At 39.8% G+C, this 19,828-nt stretch overlaps 1 protein-coding gene across 32 annotated transcripts in view; it reads right to left on the reverse strand.

The window, feature by feature from the left end:
- The window catches only part of Mbs (Myosin binding subunit), a 32,295-nt gene that overhangs the window by 4,686 nt on the left and 7,781 nt on the right, over positions 1-19,828 (reverse strand). For 7 of the 32 annotated variants that reach the window (XM_065865033.2, XM_065865031.2, XM_065865029.2 and 4 more), the window contains exons 3-17: positions 16,629-16,741; positions 16,009-16,563; positions 15,433-15,521; positions 14,901-15,071; positions 14,641-14,754; positions 13,419-13,509; positions 12,284-12,664; positions 11,589-11,687; positions 11,393-11,521; positions 10,636-10,852; positions 8,509-9,327; positions 7,199-7,343; positions 6,888-7,130; positions 5,890-5,987; positions 5,654-5,716 (exon numbers count right to left, since the gene is read on the reverse strand). In XM_065865033.2, the coding sequence (XP_065721105.2) occupies positions 5,654-5,716; positions 5,890-5,987; positions 6,888-7,130; positions 7,199-7,343; positions 8,509-9,327; positions 10,636-10,852; positions 11,393-11,521; positions 11,589-11,687; positions 12,284-12,664; positions 13,419-13,509; positions 14,641-14,754; positions 14,901-15,071; positions 15,433-15,521; positions 16,009-16,563; positions 16,629-16,741 (3,327 nt within the window). Of the gene's footprint in view, positions 1-5; positions 1,188-5,653; positions 5,717-5,889; positions 5,988-6,887; positions 7,131-7,198; positions 7,344-8,508; positions 9,328-10,635; positions 10,853-11,392; positions 11,522-11,588; positions 11,688-12,283; positions 12,665-13,418; positions 13,510-14,640; positions 14,755-14,900; positions 15,072-15,272; positions 15,305-15,432; positions 15,522-16,008; positions 16,564-16,628; positions 16,742-19,828 lie in introns of those variants that run through there. The other 25 variants (XM_036816356.3, XM_036816377.3, XM_036816354.3 and 22 more) reach the window with 16 other exon arrangements.

The following is a 19,828-nucleotide window of genomic DNA, read 5'->3' on the forward strand; positions in this document are numbered from 1 at the left end:
CTTACTTCATATCCCTCACTCTTTTCCGAGGAGGCACTAATGGATCGCTGTGCCGCGCTCTTTGACCGCGTACGATTTCGGGACTTGCGCTCCTGTTCCCGCAGAGAGTTGCTCCTGGTGGCCGCAATGGCAGCCACTGTGGCTCCGGCACTGGTTACTCCATTGGTGGAGTTTGATGATGCACCTCCGTAGGCTGCAGCATTCAGGCTACTATTGGATGCCGACAGGGATTTGGTCTTCAGCAGTCGAGAACCCTTAAACGAGTTGGACGAACTCAAACCAGGAGACTTGAAGCTGAGCGAGGCGGTGGTCACACCCTTGTCGTAGCTGCTCGAATAGGGACTGACATAACGATCGCTGGCGGAGTACGAAGATCCCGCCGAGGAGTAGGAGCTTGGGTTGTACCTCGAACTGTCGTAGCCACCGGCACTACCTGTTCCATTGGAGGCGGAGGCCGAGGAGGACGACGACGAGGAGACGGTGGACAGAGAGGAGGAGAGAGCAGAGGCTTTAGACTGGCCGTAACTGTGGCTTTGGTTCAAATGCTTGCCCACCACCAGGTGGCTATAGTGGTGACCTCCACCGGTGGCCACCGCACCGGAACCCGAACCCGAAGCGGATGATGAGGCAGCGGTGGTGGGCTGCAGCTGCAGATAGTAGCGATTGCCATGGTGCGTTTGCGTTTTAGTTGCTGGCGTGGCATTGGACGCAGAAGCTATGGATGCGGCATGGCATGTGGAGGAGGCGGATGAGGTTACATTCGTCGATGGGCCACCGCTTGCGGTTGGCTGATGGGAATGCTGATTCGAATAGTGGTTGGTGCTGGTGAACTGCTGATGATGATGATGATGGTGGTGGTGATACTTGGACGCCCCGTAGTCGTAGCGACTGCTGGCATTACCATAAGAGGTCCGGCCACCACCCGAAGCTCCTCCGCCAGCGTACAAACTCTCCCTGGAGCTGTAGACACTGGCATAGGGACTCTGGTAGCTGGAGGTGCCGCTGCTGCTGGGGAAGTAACCAGTGCTCAGGGGTCGACCAGTGCTGCCGGAGCTGTTATAGCTACTGCCATTGTAGCTATATGCCCCGGATCCCCCGGCCGAGGGAGCCATTCGCGAACTGGAGGATAGCGATCGCCGGCGGCTGGAAAGCGGCGCCTGGGTACGTGATCTCGAGCGAAAGGACATCTCGCTAATGGTAGCTATAAGAGATTGGGCCCCCATTAGCACATGCCATCTCACCAGGCACTTCGTATTTCAATCGTCAATACCAATGTGCAATTACGCTTAAATAGGCCAACCAACCAAAAAGCACATGACTTGAATGCTCTTTCAGAGGGGATTTAACATCTGGCCAGAGATTTGCAGTGATTTTATAATTGATAGTTTAAAAAAGAAAATCATTTCTTTGTAAAATTATTTTAAAATTTATAATACACTTTTCTCCGATTTCAGAACCAAATTTAAAGATACAATTAAAAGGAAAAGCCTTTTACTCAAACTGACAGCTGCCATTGGAAAGACTCTTTGAACTTTAATTAGATTTCATTTTCCACATGCTATATAAAGAACGCATTTCAACTGAACAAGACCCCAGGGGATTATCCGCAATTGAAGGGCATTTTAACTTCGATCCTGATCGATCGTTCCATTTTTAGACGTGCACACAAAAAGGCAATTACAATTATAATCAAAGCGAACACACAAAATGTTCTTGAATTCGGCATAAACAAAAATAAAGGAAAACAAACAACTTTTGTGTGTGTTTACATGTATATATATATATATCGGAGGTATACTAGAGCGATCTTTCGATATGGAGAACGCAATATTGACATGTGGTTCGGGAATTGGTTTTGGCCGTGCACCGGGAAAACCAAAAATGACGTCAAGGCATCCATTTTGACAATTTTCTTTTCGGTTTTCGAGGCGTACCCCCACTGGCAGTCAGTGGATCTTGTGGATCTCGACGGGATGCTCTCGATAGGATTGAAAACACATAGAAAACGTGATATATGGGACGGACTATCCCGCAGCCGGCCTGCTATTTATTTGTTTCTCCAAGTTGATGCCTCTTATCCTCCGCCCACGCGATACAAACAACAAACATGAAACCGACTGTCGGAAAACGTTTTTCTTCTCAAGCAATTTTCCCATGCATATAATTTACGACGAACCGTTTCTGTTTCCTAGTAGATTTATTTCTAGGTATATACCATATAAATGGCTCTATCTATAGGACAATCGCCTATGAATGAAGCGGCGTTTTAAATGTTTGGTCTTTTGCAACAATGTTCCTCATTTATGCCTTCTGTTTTGTGGTAATTCAAACATCTAGCTGGCAAATAACGCATAAAAAAGTTTAGAAACGAAACATTTTAAAAATACAATATTCTGTTGTGTCATGCCGAAGATAAATGAACTGACCGGGTCGCGAAGGCATTATAAAATGGATTAGGAAAAAGACGTAAATTAGGAAAACGGATACAAATTTGAAATATATTATTTGGCAATTGGAAAGAAAATTCTTTACAAAAAAAAATATGATGGGGTTTCTTATATAAACTGGAATGGTAATTATTATTTGTTAAAATGTTTAAAAAATTGTATGGTGTTCATTGTTTAATTGTATCTTAAGATTTGTTCTATTAACTTTATGGAAATATTTTCTGAATTCTCTGGTTTAACTTTGACATTTGGAGGCACGAAAAAAATAAAAATAATTTATGCACGTTCACGAAATCAAATTAAAAACTTATCAAAATATTTGACCATATTTGCAGAAGCCACCTGAGAGAGCATCAACTTGAAATGTCCAAAAATGATGCGCAGTTGGCCAAAAAAGGCAGCGCGGAGCGATTTGATCGAATGAAAACGAGCGAACTCGTTGTGGCTGGCAGTCAAATCATAAACTTTGGATTGGAAAATCCCCTCTGGCCCCGATGATCCCGGGGGTAAACTGATCTAGGCGTATTGCAATTCATTTTCCCCCCCTCGAACAATTCTTTGACACGTTCGACAGGTCTTGTGGTTTTTGGTCTCTGGTTGCACTTGACGTATTGAATTCTTGAGTTTAATTGGGATTTACATTGGGATTTAGACTTGTTTGATTGGATTAGCTTGGTTTAGATGATCTGAACTGAATTGAACCGAGATGATCCGCTGTGCTGGGCGCACAAAACTCAACTGTGTTGCTCGCAGACGATTTGAAATGTTTTATTTGAAAGCGAACGATCGGAAATAAACACGAAAGAGCAGCGAAAGAGTGCCCAAATGGAACTAAGAGCTCCCCGAAGAGAAGAAAAGCCGGAAAAATAAAACAAATCAAGGGGGAATATATTTTAAACTCAAATATGAAAACAAGAAATAATAAGAGCAGGGAAAGGAGCCAAATTTTCACTTGAAATTGCGCACACAAAATATTCGCTGTGCGAGTTGAGTTTTTCACCTGGTGGGCCAATGTCTAAATTTAGTAAATCGCACACGTATTTGGCCCAATGTCCGAGACGCAAGATTGTTAACTATGCTGGGGTCAGAAAATCAGGGGAGCACTAGAAAAGAGAGCACTGCAAACTGGGCCAAAAGGCGAAGCACAGTCATTGACACAAGACTGCACCGAATCACAGAAGAAAAAAAAAGAAAAACTAACGCGAGCATAGGAAAAACTATTTCTGTTTCGGTTTAAATTTAGCGGAAAGTGAGCGACAGGAGGGTCCAATTTGGGGAGTTGCTCCCCCTTCATAACTGGGCCAAAAACAGCCCCCTCCGCACAGAGTTTGCACTTTCGTCGGATGCATTTTCCGGCTATAAATACCGAATGACGATCCTTCTGCCGCAGGGAGAATCAGAATGAGGAAGCAAATGCCTGCAAACTGTTATAAATTTAGCCACACATATTCTCGCTTTTTCTGCAAAGTTCAATGTACGTGTGCCAGCTTTTCTTTATATATTTCCTTTGGTTTGGGTCGTGCCTCTGTAATTGCCCAATTTATTATAAAATGCCAACTGTCTACAAAGAAGATTGTGAAAGTGATTTTCCCAGATGCATTTGCAAAATGACTACTGCAAAAAAAAATAGAATAAATGCACAATGGCACACTTGACATCGTCAATCAGAGAGCGTCAGATGGTCTGCCACCGCTTTGGACGGATCGTCTGGGGAACCACAAGCCTTTAAATGCATAATATGTATTGTATTCAGTAGTTAAATCAAGAAATTGTAGGAAAATATAGCTCTTGAAACGGAAATTTTCACTCATTTCCATTTGATTTTTAAAGGCATTCTAAGGTATAAAAATTATATACTATAAAACAAATATAGACATCGTATTACACCATTCACTTCATGGAAATGTATATTTCAGCACGATTTCAGACAAGTAAATTAGCAATTAAATTCACTTTTACGTTTGCCTATAATGAGCAATAAATTACCTTGAGGATGTAAGAATTGCTTGTTAAATATTTTAAACAAAGCGTTAATACTTAGAAATGAGAATGTAAATAGTTCTCAATTTTGAATATATCCTGTGGTTTACTTAGAATATTTTTCAGGGACTTTAAATAATGATTATTAATCCGTTTTTAAAAACAAAAAATCAGCCCCCTAGGATCGACATACGCAGAAAAGGAAAATACAAAGAAAATTCTGGTTAGTTAGTTTATCCATTTTCATTACGATTTTTAAATTCGTGATTTTCACAATAATCCCCAAAAACAATAATTATTTTATTTAGTCAAAATTATTATTTTTGAGAAGAAGTTTAAATTTGGAATGCTATACTCAAGTATACTTCGCTTTCTGTTAAAAATCAAATTCAAAATTATACTTCTTAATTTAAAGCTGCCTTAGTTAAACAATATATTGTAATCTTCTTCGATTTTTAAGGGTAGCACCTTGATTATATCCCAAGATCTTAATAAAACAGCGGGGGAACCACAGCATATAAACTAGTTCAACAAAACTAGAAAGAACTGTTTTGCATTAATCAGTGCTAAACCGATTATACGATTTATGGTGCTTCTTTAATTGTCCAATGAGCAAAACAATTAATATTTTTTGGTAGAAACAAGCAGAGCGCACATTAATGACAAGATGCACTCAGAAATTGTGTCAGTTCTTAATAATAGGCGACACCGGCGCTGACACTTGCTCAGATAAATTGTTAACAGGTTCGGGGCAGACTCGTGATTTCTTTGGACGCAAATTGGATGCGCACTAATAGTTCTGACCTCGGCCATGAAAGGATTTGCAGTTGCCTTGCACTTACACTTAGATTCCCACACGAAAATTCCGAACCCACAATGCCACGTGCGCACTTTCCAAGTGGCAAATCATAATTTCGTTTTTGGGTCGCCCGCTAATTGGACCAGACGTGCGATGGGGAAAAGTTGTGGGGGCAGACAAATGGAGGGGCACTCAGCTACTTTGAAGGACGCGGAGATCTCTAAAAGTGTGACAAGGTGTGACGAAGGCACAGGCAAGAAGAAAGAAAAAATTTGCCAGGTGCAGCACGGAAATAAGAGGCTGACACAAAAATTCTAATTACTTGGCAAGGTGTGAAAAATTCAATAATAATAATAATAATAATATTTTAGCTGTTGTTGTTGTTGGTAGTTAACATATGGTAAGCACTAATTATTGGTGGACTTACCTCCTTTTCTTTCTCCTCGTTGTCATTGTTGGACGATTCGTTCTGTCGCTCGGGATCCAGTTCCTATAGCAGAACAAAAGAAATTCTCAATTTAGCATTTTCCTAATCTCCCGACTAATTAGCAATTTGGCTATGAATAGTTGACGTACGGCTCTTGCATGGCCCATGGCTCATTTATTCTGACAAACTGCCTGGCAATTATGCACACAAATGATGTATCGCCCAGCTATACTTACATCCATATCGATGTGCACCACGCCTGTTGATCTGCGCTTCGGCTTGCGTCGCCTCTGAATGACGGTCTGTGTGCGATTATCGTTCTCCTTGTCGTTATCTATTAGATTAGTACGAATTTAAGTTAGTTAGGGTAAAACTTATTATAATATAGAAGTATATTTAATGGGACACATGGATTTGTCGTTATTTTAACTAAGTGCTCAGGTTCCAAATATTTAAAATTCAGAAAGTTTTGATAGGCTCAAGCAATTTAGAAAAGAATAATTTGTATATCACTGGATCACTTTGTTGTGTGCTTTTTTTAAATGTCACACACATTCGAAAAATTGCAACAATTGCACAATATATAGATATAGCATATATCAAATGGAAAATTCATAGTTTAATCCATTGAAACGAACTTGAAATAACTAACTAAGCCTAGGCGTGGTATACAACTTAAAATGACTGAGTACATTATTAATCTACATATAACCATATTATTTAGAAATATTTGTGTACAACTAAATTATATAAAAACGTTTTAAGGTTTTTGTGTAAAAACAATAAAGAACCCTTTAGTGCCTCGACTATTAAATACCCGTTTATCTTCTTAGAGGATGTTTGATCATAACTTCCTAAAGAATGGTCCGATTTGGGCACTTTGTAAATAGGTATTGATAAACAAATCCCAATTACACTTTCACAAAATCTTTAAAAGTGGAAAATAGCCAGCTTTAAGCGTTAAGGTCGTTTGTGGGCGTGGCCCTTTTCCGAAGCAAACTTGCGCTGCGCAAGAATCTCTAGAATCTGCATGCTACTTTGTAGCTTTGCGTTCTTACACACGGACATGGCTAGATCGGCTCGATTAGTGATCCTGATCAAAACTATATATACCTAATAGGTTCAGCAACGCTTTCTACTACCTGTTACCTGTTCTGACTAATCTAACATACCCATTTACTCTACGAGTAACGGGTACAACAACCAATTTGATGTTTGTACGACTTGTCCTTACCCTTATCGTCATGGTTTGACGTAGCGCTAGTTGCCGTAGCCGCTGCATGATTGGCACTGGTTGCAGACACTGAATTGGAGGTTGAGTTAGTGGTCGCGGCCGCTGTTGAGTTCGCCGCCGTTGACGTGGCATTCGCCTCGTATTTTCGAGCTGAGGGCGTGACATAGGCACTGTTGTTTGTGCCCTCGCTGGGCGCGGAAACAGGACGACCCACAGAGTTGAGCGACTGATTGGAAGCATTTACTGAAACAGAAAGAAGAAATTAAATATGTGCCAACAATAAAATAAGCAGAATGTCATTCCAAACTTACGTGCGTTGGGACCGCTGCTGATGCGCCGCTGGACTCCAGTTGTAGTTGATAAATTGACGGCTGCCATCACCGCCGGAGCACTCGGGATAATAGTGCTGTTGTTGGGCGGATATGTGCCCCCGCTGGTTATGTCCTCCAGTTTAAACTGCATGAAAATAAAATCCTTTACTATGGGCTCAACTAGATTATAAAGACACGTTGTTAAATATCAATTTATGTTTTGAAATGTTTCTCTTTTACTGTCGTCTTTGTTTGGATTGTGTGCAATGTGTTTGTTCTTACAAGAAGCCATGTCTTGAATCATTCGAATGCAGCGGGAGTTAGTTTATACTAAACATTTAGTAGTAATTAACAAGTATCAGACACCATTTGCACTTAGGATCCATCAGTTAGAGCCCGCAACCCATTACCTAAGCTAAGCATTTTCTGATTTTCCTTGAACCATTTGAGTATAGTAATTATTAAGTCGAATAAAAATGAAGATGTTGATATAATATAGTAACATGCAAATAGTTTTTTATAAAACTTGATTTCGGTTCTTGTTAAAAACAAACAAAGATTAATTTTAAAAGTTAAAGAAACATAAATGCAAGCTTAAACGGCCAAATTAGTAATACAAGTTCATGTATGTAAATATATACACATCAATGGTCATCAGCCGAATGAAAGATAACTTATATGTGAATAAAAATATACGTAAGCCATTCAAATTAAATGATTCTCTTAAATAATAAATGGATTACAATACTTAATGATGCAGTTACTTAGTTTTTCAGTACATCAAGCGTAAAATAAGATCAATTTAATACATGAAAAATACAGATGCGTAAATACAACTTAACGAAATGAGTCTTAAAATAAATATTTCAGGTGGTAAAAAATAAAATGAAATACATAGTTATATAACTAATAATTTTAAGGCTTGTGTTACTCTTGCAAAGCAATATGATTTCTACCAATCATTTAATATTTATTAAATGTTGATTATTAGGTGTAAGGGTTAAATTGGCAGCAAAATCAAAAGATGTTGAAATAATATAATGACCTTAAAGTAGAATTCAAAAAGCTTTATAAAAACGATGAGGTTATTTATGAAGGCGATCAAAGCAAGGGCAATTTCCACTTTGCTCAGCCGTAGTTCTCCATTAATTATACACAAACTAATCAAAATAAATCCATGCTACACTTAGAGATTAACAAAAATAACTTTTGGCGCACACGAATTTGGCAACCGACCGAAAAATATTCTTATATTTTGGATTAGGCTATCGGTTTCGCTTAGAGGGCAGAGTTGGGTAGTGTGGGCATACCTTGGAGCCGGCATCGAATTTCAGGCGCCAAGACGGACGCCTTTCTGCTGCAGATGTGGAAGACGAAGAGGCAGCTCCACTCGCACCACCTGCACCACCACCAGCACCTGCTCCCGCGCCGCTTTCCGTTGTGCGTCGGGCGTACAGACTAAGTAGTGAGTCCCGGGCATTGAAATCCGGATGAGAGGTCACGGGCGAGGCGGTATCGGACTTGGTTTCCGAGTCCTGACTACCGGCTAAACCCCGCTTGTCCCGCAAACGCACTGGACTCTCGAGGGCAGCAGGCGTGGTGGCTGCCGAGGATGATTTGATAGCTTCTGTGCTGGCCACTGCAGGAGCTGGGATCAGTGGCAGATCCGTGGGTCTAACAAGTGGTGGCTCCTCGGCCTTCTCCTCGCTGGAACTTTTGGCAACTGGGTCAGTCTTTTGCGGAGATCTGATACTCTCTGCATTCTCTGTGCTTTCGGGAAGCCTTTCCCGCCTGGGCATTATCGTATAGCTGGCACTGACCACCGACTGATCCTGATCCCCCTCGGGATCACTGTTGGCATCGGCATCGCCCGAAAGCGATCTTCGCACCGGAGCGGATAGGGTAAAACTAGCAGTGGTATCGTTCAGACTTTGGACAGCTGAAGGAGGATTGGTTACCACCTCCTCGATCTCCGTCTCATCGGTGGCCGTCGTTGTGGTGGGTATTATGGCTGGCGGTGGTGTGGTGGGCGGTGGTGGCGGTTGCGACTCGTCCCGCTGCTCATTGCTGTCGAGGATCGATGATGTTGGAGCTGATGTCGATGTCGATGATGCTGAGCTTGTTTCGTTCTGTTAATAATATTAGTTCGGAACAAATAAAAAAACAGTTGTCCTGAGGCGATGGACGCGAGTGTGATTCAAACAAAAATCAAAAAGGTCTCACTAGATCTATACAATATTTATATCAATTGCATACTATAATGATACATAGGGTGACCCGATTTGATTGCGCATGCAAATGGGACATGCAAAATGATAATCATCAACATATTCCAAAGACATACAATTTATTGCTATACAAATAAAGAGCCTAGTAAGTAGTAAGGAAACTGAACACAGAGATAACTTAAAAACTGTAACATAAATACATGTTGGAATGGTGATTACGCTATGGTTCACTGATCTGCAGCTGCTTGATACTGATATGCCGATGATTGGAAATCATAAATATAAAGCTACGCTATGACGAGTACTCAAAGTCGATGAGGCGGGGGCGGGTCAAAGGGCGTGGCAGGGCGGAGCGGAGCAGGGCAGAGGCGCAGAACGCAGGAACTGAACTCAACTTGATTGGTTAAGTGTGATACTGCGATCGATCACGAACGAATAATCAAACGGATGACAACGTACGCTAAATGAGCACTGATTGATCGATGGGACTCTGATTGAAATGATGACAGCTTAGGGCTGTTTTTGATTGATGGATGAGACGAACAGAATGCAGCAGATTCAAGTTACAGCCATCAAGGTGGCTAGATGTTTATATCAATCAAGATCACTAAAGGTGTTAATAACCCGTTGAAGCAATTGATTTAATAACACCATTATATTTTATTTTAGGCCACTCTCAATTGTTCATTATTTTCTTACAAAATTACAATTTTCTTAGACCATTTTTTTTCTTTAACAATAAGATTATAGGTATAGCACACTTTTCAGGGCATACTTGTAACCTGTTGCATTCTGCTTACTACACGATTTTTTCTAAACTACAATCACTATTTTAGTACATTTTCATTCACTCACACAAATAACAATGAAATGATATTAATATAATTTCTTTTTATGAAAGAGTTTGTGTGAGTGAACATAATCGAACATATATAAACAGAAAGGGATATCCAAATAATGGGGACACCATAACCATAAGCATTTATTTTTTCGGTTTTTGATTTGGTGTGTATCGCTCAACGTTTGAGTGGGTGTGAACTGCATGTGGACATCGTGTGTGGATGCCGTAATCCCATCAAAGATTACTGGCATGATCTACCATGATTCTATGAAAAGAGCTTCCTCGGGTGTGAATGTTTTGGTTTGATTTTTGTCGTGATAGCGTGGATGATTCGGTTAGGGTGTCCATCTGGACACTGGACTACTTACGCCGCTGTTGCTGATGGTGTTCGTAGTGGTGGTGCTGATATTGTTATTGTTGTTGTTGTTGGCCATGCCCATGTTCTTCTTCTTGACCAGCTCCTCGGCACTCTTGATCTCGTCCAGAGTAACGCCCTGGGTTGACCGGCGGGTCTCCCTTACGCGCTTGGCATGTGCCTTTCGCTGCGTTTCACTCTCCTCATCGCGCACCGGTGGCACAAACGATCTACAATTTGGGTGGAGTGGATATAGTTTTAGAAAATTGTAACTTTAGATATATGAATTTTATTAAAAGGGCTGTAAACGTATTTCCCTTTGGGAAGTAAGTAGCAAAACATCGAGCTGTATTCACTTAAATAACTCAAGCTTAACACATGGTGTAATACAGCGACATTTTATATCGAAAGTTTTTAAAAAAGTTAGTTAGTCTGTAAAGATTAAGGTTTTAAAATCTTGGGGTTATCTTTAAAATCCAAAGCATTTGACATGTCTGGTTTTCGATCTAAATGAATCTTATCAAATTCTTTTTGAACTGCACAGTGGCATTTTTTTAAACGTTTCACATTTTTATGTTCAAGTTCAAGAAAAACACTTTAAGAAAGCAAAGTCTTTAGTTAAATACAATTAATCATTTTTTTGCAGATATCTTAAGTAAATCATGCTACACAAAAAGGCTTTGATGGGAGCAGAAATTGGGTTAGCAGTTTGCTGGCGGGGTTAGCTCAACGTCAATGAAAACAATAACTAATTCTCTTTCTTTCATTACTTGAAGAAGTTTTTGATCATATTGCTCGCGGATTGTTTGGGCGGTGGCTTGGAGCTCTCCACATCGCTGACACTGGCCGTGGACGAGCTGCCATTATTGCTCTTTTCTGCTGATTTCGCTGTAACTTGGCTAATTGATCGACAGCGAAGTTTTTAAAGAAGATATTTATTTAAAGTGTTCTAAAGAATAAACTCACCTGCGAATTGGTGGGGTCTGTACAGTCGATGGAGAATTGAGCGCCGTGTTTGCCGTGGCTGCAGCACTTGTTGGCGTGGCAATCGTAACGTTCGGTTTCCTGGGGATAATTAAAATAAAGGGATATTAAAGAAGGGTTCACAGTTTAAGGGGGTTTACAGCCAAGAGAAAGTAGACGACATTGGTGCGTGGCCTAGGAAAATATGTTAAATAGTTTGGTGCAATGAGTTTTGGTTCTGAAGGTGTAGACGAGAAGAAGCTAAGCAAAAGCACAGTTAGGTTAATAGTTACAACAAATTAAGTTGGGGTTAACAGCTATGAGTGGTTCCTTAAACTAGATCAGATCTTAAGATAAGAAAATACATTAGGTAGAACAATTTTATAAAATTTCAAATGGGATCTTAAAATATGATAGTAAAGTTATTTAAGGAATGACATCTAAAATTATAGTTGATTCTTATGGGTTACAGTTGGTATACATATATATTATTAACCATTTTAGTTACAGAAGGTTTTGACTAAATATTCCGTTTTAACTATCTTTCTAAACACTAAATACTACTTTCAAGTAAGATACATTAAAACAATGTAAATATTAACAAGTTTTCCTTTTCTAAGTTTCAACAACGTTTACTTAATATATCTTAACAATCTGATCTAGTTTAATTCTTAGGACGTGTTGAATGCAAAACAAACCTGTAATACATTGAGTTATCTTTGAGTGAGGCCGATCTTTGTACGCTATATAATTGATTTGTTGCCGAAGCTGCTGCTGCTGGTTGTTGTTGTTGTTGTGGTGTGCTTGTGTTGTTGGTGTTCGAGTGGGTGTTGTTGAATGTACTAATTGTTGTTGAAGTTGTTGTGGAGGTGCTTGTTGTTGTGGTGCCAGCAGCATATCCCAACAGCAGATCGCTTTTGTTGTTGTTATTGTTGTTATTATGATTGTTATTGCTACTAAGATTATTGTTGTTATTGGAATTATTGGCAGCAGCGGCATTAGCGTTCGCATTCGCCGGCAGAATGGGACAGGAGTTGGCCTTTATGCGTGCCCGCAGCTCATTGTACTTTTGATAGAATCTGTCATACGGATTTTCAGATGATATTTCGAGCGATTTTCGAGGATATTTTTGCGAGCGATTTTACAGGCGTTTGTATTTTATTTTTTTGGTCGAACGTTCGTGCGGGCGTACAGGTGGGCGGGCGGAGCGAGCAGGTGGGCGAGCGGGCGGGTTAGATTTCGGGATAAGCGTTTTGATGAGTTTGTTGTTGTTTTTGGTTGGTTGTGGTGCGTTGGTGATACAATTTTTGGTTTGTTTATTTGTATTGAAGGGTGGGAAAAAAATAAAGCAAAACAAAAACTTTAAAATCAAATTCAATACTTTGTTTTCCCTTATTTGTTGCCTTTTACAGTCAACGCTTCACTTTGCCAAATGCGAATGGTGTTTTGGAAAAAGCTCATTAATGGAAAGCTTGTGATTCATGGAGATTCGGTAAGCTTTCCCAGATCATGATACCACCAGGGGTAAATTTAAACAATTACCCATACACAATTAGAATTTCTTTGTTTATCAATATAAGTATTCCGCGAAAGGCTGAATGACTGGTTAAACATTGGAGTGTGAGTGTGTGCGGCAATGATAAGCATATGCAATCGGCAGAAAGTGAAAAGCAGACTGCAAAATCAACCAATAAATCAAGACCTTTCGGTGCAATTTGGCCGATCAGTGTTTGTATATAAATGTTCATTATATATGTGGGTTAATCTGTGATGCGATTGTGTGTTTGTGTGTGAGCGGCACGCAATGTTTTATTTTCTTTGGATTCAACTCACTTTTGATCGTTCTCAAAGCTTTGCGTGCGTCGCAAAATGACGTCGTTGGCGGTCTCCGAGCTATTGCTGCTAAGCTCTCTATCAGGAACTTCTGCAAGATGATAATTATGTTGATTATTAATATCAGATTCGATTATAGTCGTTTGCAATGCATTTCAGAGCTGTCAGATAGCTGTGACATTTGTAGCTTTGTAACAATAATTAACTCATTCAAACAATTATTCAGATAAGAGTATCATATAAGAGTATTTAGTTCTTGAAATATAATAGATTCAACTGGGAACTCTTCAGAAAATCATTTGACATACATACAATGTACGTATCTTTTATTAAAGTTTCTTACTAAAAATTTAATTAGCTAAATAAATTGAATCTGAGTTTAACTAAAAATTTAATTAGCTAAATAAATTGAATCTGATTATACCCGTTACTCGTAGAGTAAAAGGGTATACTAGATTCGTCGGAGAGTATGTAACAGGCAGAAGGAAGCGTTTCCGACCCCATAAAGTATATATATTCTTGATCAGGATCACTAGCCGAGTCGATCTAGCCATGTCCGTCTGTCCGTCTGACCGTCTGTCCGTCTGTCTGTCCGGATGAACGCTGAGATCTCGGAAACTATGAGAGCTAGGCTATTGAGATTTGGCGTACAGATTCCTGAGCTTCTTACGCAGCGCAAGTTTGTTTCAGTAGACTGCCCACTCTAACGCCCACAAACAGCCCAAAACTGTAACTCCTACAGTTTTGATGCTACATAGAAAATTTTAACTGAAATGTATTGTTCTCATCAATACCTATCGATTGACCTAAAAAAAAGTTTGCCACGCCCACTTAAACGCCCACAAGCCGCGAAAACCTGTGACGCCCACAATTTGCATGCTAGATAAAAAATTTTAACTGATAAGTATTGGTGTCGTCAATACCTATCGATTGATCCAAAAATAAATTTGCCACGCCCACTCTAACGCCCATAAAGCTTAAATCTGTCTACCGCCGGTAGGTGGCGCATTCTCCATTTCCCTTTGAGTAACGGGTATCTGATAGTCGAGGTACTCGCGTTCTTCCTTGTTTTAAATTACAATTACAAGCAAAATCTGAATTTAAATTACAATTGCTAGCAAAATGTCTTCTTTGTCTGAAGATTATATTTTCTAAATAAACATTTGTAATTATTTATCTTGAGCTCTTAGAACGCATTTTACAAACTCTCAGTAAGACTTACGATTATTAGTGGGACTGTCGTTTGGTGTCCGTGGCAGCTTGCGTCGCCAGGGCGCCTCCTCCTCGACTGGATGTTCGGTGGCATGGATCTGCTGATTGGGCTTGACGTTCTCAGCTGAAAGAGCAATAGATGAACCATTTTAATATTTATCTCTAAGACATAAACAAAAAGGGTTGGGTTAGTGGCTCATAAGCGGGCTTATCACAGACAGGGTTCGACGAGGAATTCCTCGATCAGGACGCAAAACAAGTGCCGACTACCTTCGCTTTCGGAAAGACTGGTCGAGTGTGAGCTTTCCGTGGAATCGCTCAGCTCTTCAGTATCGCTCTGGCCAGTGGCCACCACTCCTCCACCTTCACCATCATCATCATCAGCAGCAGCGTTTGGTATCAAAGCCTCAGCTTTGGCAGCTTCACTTGAGCCACTGGCAGCTGCAGTGTGCGTGATTTACAAGCAAAGACAATACACAAATACAGAGAGAGAGAAAGAGACACGATACAGATACAGAGAGAGAAAAAAGGGGCTCTACTGATGGATGATCATGAGCTTGATGGAGGCAAATTAAACTAGACAACGTGATCTTGAGTGACTAAAATACGAGAGGCAGTGGCAAATGTTTTACGATTAAATGCTCCAACAACACAGGATTATCGCGCATGAGAACCTAAACAGGATAATAAACAGGACAAACACAAGAGTGTGTGTGTGCGAGAAATCAAAGAAAGCTTTTCGTTTATATTATGCAGCCAAGGTAAGGTTGGATATATATCTTTATAATGCAGGCATACGCACCATCCTTTGTGGCATCAGTTCTCACTTCGACGCGCACCAGTTTGGTGGGCGTCTTGTCCACATGATTTTCAATCGTATCTGAGATTCTGCTGAAAAAGATAGACAGTATGTGGATTAATAAGATGTTTTATTTTAAATGTATTTACTTTTGGGTATGCAAAATCATAGCGTTATTTCAGACTCAATCGTTATTATAAAAGTTAAAAACAATCTTCAGTTCAAATTAATTTTAACCATGATTCGTTTAGTAAAAACATTATTTATGAAAATGATTCACCTTATATGCTAAGTCATACAAAATATGTGCTGTTCAACGTTTAGTTCCTAAGAAACATCATTTTTATTTTAAAGAAATATAAATATATTTAATTTCTTTTAATTATGAATGAATCATGCAATCTTCTACAAAACGATTTGTTTATTATCGTGGGCAATTGAAACGAATACGAAGCTCACTTGACGATTATAAATATGTATGCACTAAATATATAACTCACTGAACTAAACCAATATCGATTTAATTTATCATTTTGCATCCCAGAATTAATTCTGCAATTTGTTTTTAATTTTTCTCACCTGATTTGACTAGATGGTCGCCGTTTGTTGCGTTTGTTGGCCCGCAGTTCTTCCAGGAATTTGACTATTTTGCGATCGGCCACATCGATGCATGACTGCCCAGCATAGTTGCGTATATCCATGTCGGCCAGTGACTCCACGAGCATCTCGGCCGTTTCCCGTTGACCCCAATGCGATGCCGCGTGCAGAGGAGTCCAGCCATCGTTATCCTGGCGATCCACATTGCCGCGACCGGCCAGGAGCAGGCCCAGAACTTTCGTGTAGCCCTTAGCGGCGGCCACGTGGAGCGCTGTGGCTCCCGTTTTTGGATGCGGTCTGTCCACCTCGGCGGCATCGCTTCTCAGCCACTTTTTGGCATCGTTCAGCATCGCCAGCTCCTCAGCCTTTCGAGCCTCATCCACATTTATGTTCAGCTCCTGCACCATCTTCTCCATGTAGTCGATCATGGCCATGTGTTGCACATCGATGGCCAGGTCCAAGGCCAGATCGCCATCGCTGTTCACAGCGGCCACATCAGCGCCATTTTCCACCAAGTAGCGAGCTATGCTCACAAAGCTAGGTGATGGGATAAATACATTAATCAGTAATTGAGTTTCTTGGAATATTGACTTATAACCAACCCGCAGGAGGCAGTGGCATGCAAGGGCGTCCAGCCCTCATTATCCTGTCGGTTTATATCAGCACCTCGCTCCACCAGAAACTCCACCATGTCCAGATTGTCATCTATGCACGCCTGTAAATTACAAAGATAAGTACTTGATTTAGTAAATAGGACCGATGTATTATTAATTACAATCAACATGTAATTATAAGGTAAACTCATTTGTAAAGTATATATTTATATGAGAATAATTCCACATTGATAGCTGAATGTCTTGTTATTATATCGTTATAGAAAAAGTGATAAAAGAAGTTACTTAAAGTAACGTAAATTTTAACCAATTATGATCTCAAAATACGAAATAATAGACATTGTCAATAAGCTTAAGTCATGGTTATTACAATGTGCCTACGTCTGTCTATAGTAATGCATTGTAAATCCACATTGAAAGGTCAAAACCATAAACAACAATCCTTGAAACCGTTCTACTTTGCCAAATGAAATGTATTTATTTAAATTTTTATAGCCAGAAAAACAATTCGATTTCCCGACGAAAGTCGTAAATGCAGTGCATCAAAAGTTGAATCAACTTTCGTAGAAGAGATTCGTTGGTGCTTTCGATTTGCTTTTATAAGAGCTAGTAAAATGTTTTAAAATTTTTGTGTTTATCTTGCTAAAACGCTAAAGTAAACAGCCAGTGAAGACGCAAGCCAAAGCAGAGAGTGTATCCAGCATGGTTGGGTTGTTTATGCGGATTTCCGCTGAACCCGCCTAGACATCTTCGTTTGGCTAGATGGCACATGCACGCCACCGAACGATGATATCATCGCCCGCTACTCCGGCGCTTCTTTGGGTCCCCTGCTATCTGTATCTGTGAGCCAGCGAAGAAACCAAACCAACCCAACCCAACCCCAACCCCACAACAATGTCGGACTGAGTCGAATGGAGACGACAACGCCTCGTAGTTGCAAATGCCGATATACATTCTTTGGCGCAAAAGCAACAGCTCACCCAAAGGAAAAGAAAGTAAAAGAAGAGAGGCCCACAACAAAAGGCGCTAGCTCTATCAATGCACAGTAGAAAAAATCTACGACAACCACATTCCAATATACAAAAGGTTCTTATCTTGCGTGGTATTCATAAGCTATGTTATTGGCAAATTGTCAAAATCCCCCTATCAAAATAGTTTCCTTATCAAACATTTCAATTTTGGGGCTCAAACGATACAATAAGTAGATTTTGTTGCCTGAAAAGATACAAGATACTTTAAAAATAATATACCTTTCCTTTTTAATTCCACAAATATTTGTTGAGCATACAAAAAAGGTAACAAGGTACTTTCAAAACATATACCATTTTTTTTTAAATGGTACAGGTATCGTATGATGTAAAAAATTCATGGATTTTGTTTAAAACTATTATGTTTGTATAGTTCCATAGTTCCATATCCAATAGATACATTAAATAAGTAAAAGATACTTCTAGCTTTGTTTTCCCTGTGTATTTCACGCCCAACCCCCCTTCCCGCCTTGATAACAGAGCACTTTTGAGGAGTGGGGCATTATAAAAATCAAATGACCGATTCCGATTCTTGTCTTTGTCTCTCTATCTTTCTCTTCTTTTCTTTCCTCGGCATATGTTAATTCCAATTCTTTACTGGCTGAGCTTCAAAGTGACTTCTTTGCCGTTGATTTTTAAATCCAAAAGCAATTTCCATTTCGCAGTAAAACAAATAAAAAAAGAAGGCTAGAAGAGAGACCCACGGCGGGTGGGCCAAACAATTTGTAAATCTGGAACGCAGCCAATTAGTTAATTATGAACAATTTTGATAAACTGACCAGGCGGTTCAGGAAAAGGGGTTTTGCGGAGCGGCAACGCCCACGCGTGACCATCCACAAATCGACTCGACGACAATGCCCAGTGACTCTGTGGTATGCAAACATTTTTGACACGAGCTATTCCATCAGCGAAATTCCCCAGACTTTGGGCCTTAATGTCAGAGCAACGGATTCTACGCAATTTCCATTTGCATTGCCAAACGAAAAGCAGTGAAAAAAGCGAAAAGAAAAAAATATAAAAAAACTGCATGCTAAGTTTAGCCTTTTGTTTTGGCACGCCATTGAGCGGCATTTTCAGCCGTTGCACGCCAAATGTTATTCACCTCGCCGCATTACGTATACGCCGCGTAGGCCAACAGCGACTTGTTGAGACGGCTTTCAGACTCTGGGCCGCCAGGCCGCCAGCTTAACGTGGCTCATTACGCGGTAGTTTGCCAGGCGCCAAGCTCCATTTGGCCCCCGCTTTGTTAACCATCAATGCACATAATTCTGGCTTATAACTCAATACCCTCCTTGATTCCTTTGATGAAGAGGCCAGGCACGAGAGTTCCATGGAAAACACTTCTTGAAAGAGCAGGCTTGGGGGTTTCGGTTCTGCTTAATCCCCATTAAATATTCAAGTTATTATTGGTTCTTTTAGATAACATTATTTAAACTACAAGCACTTCTAAAAGATTAAACACAATTAATTAAAGCAAATATTCTTTAAGCTTCAATAAAATGTAACAGACCTTTTAATATAATTTTAAAATTATTAAAAAAAAATTTTTTAAATATAGTTATTTAATTTATAATGGTATGGAATAGAATTTAATGTTTCATTTTATGTTTCCTTTTTTGATGAACAAAAAAATATTTATTTATTTTTCCTTTGTGGATTCCTTTATCATTAATGATCACACATTTATTTTCCCATGATCCGCTATTAAAATACATAAAAGATGATGAAATTTGTTGTATTCTAAAATAGGTTTTAAGAAAAAACATTCCCTGCCACTCATTGACCTGCCGCCTTAGTATACAATAAAGAAACCAAATGTACATATATTATAAACCAAATGCCAAAATAGACGAGCCAACCGCTTGAGTTCAATAAATTACAAATTTGAATTAGCGCCACAAGATAAAAGTGCAAAAAATCTACATAAACCATATGATATATACCCATACGTATAGACCGGTATATATATGTAGACGTGCCTATATCCAACCGATTTCGAGGCATTTTCGCTCTGCGAAATGTTCTCGCATATTGCAAAGCCTTCAAACAATTTCTTTCGTATCTATTCCTTTTATTTTTCTTGAAGAAAAGTTCTCATGTATCTCAATAGCTTTTTGCCACTAAAAATGCTTGGCATATTTTTGCCAAATTGTATAACGA

The sequence above is a fragment of the Drosophila suzukii genome, chromosome 3, assembly GCF_043229965.1.
Source record: "Drosophila suzukii chromosome 3, CBGP_Dsuzu_IsoJpt1.0, whole genome shotgun sequence".
NCBI classification, from domain to species: Eukaryota; Metazoa; Arthropoda; class Insecta; order Diptera; family Drosophilidae; genus Drosophila; species Drosophila suzukii.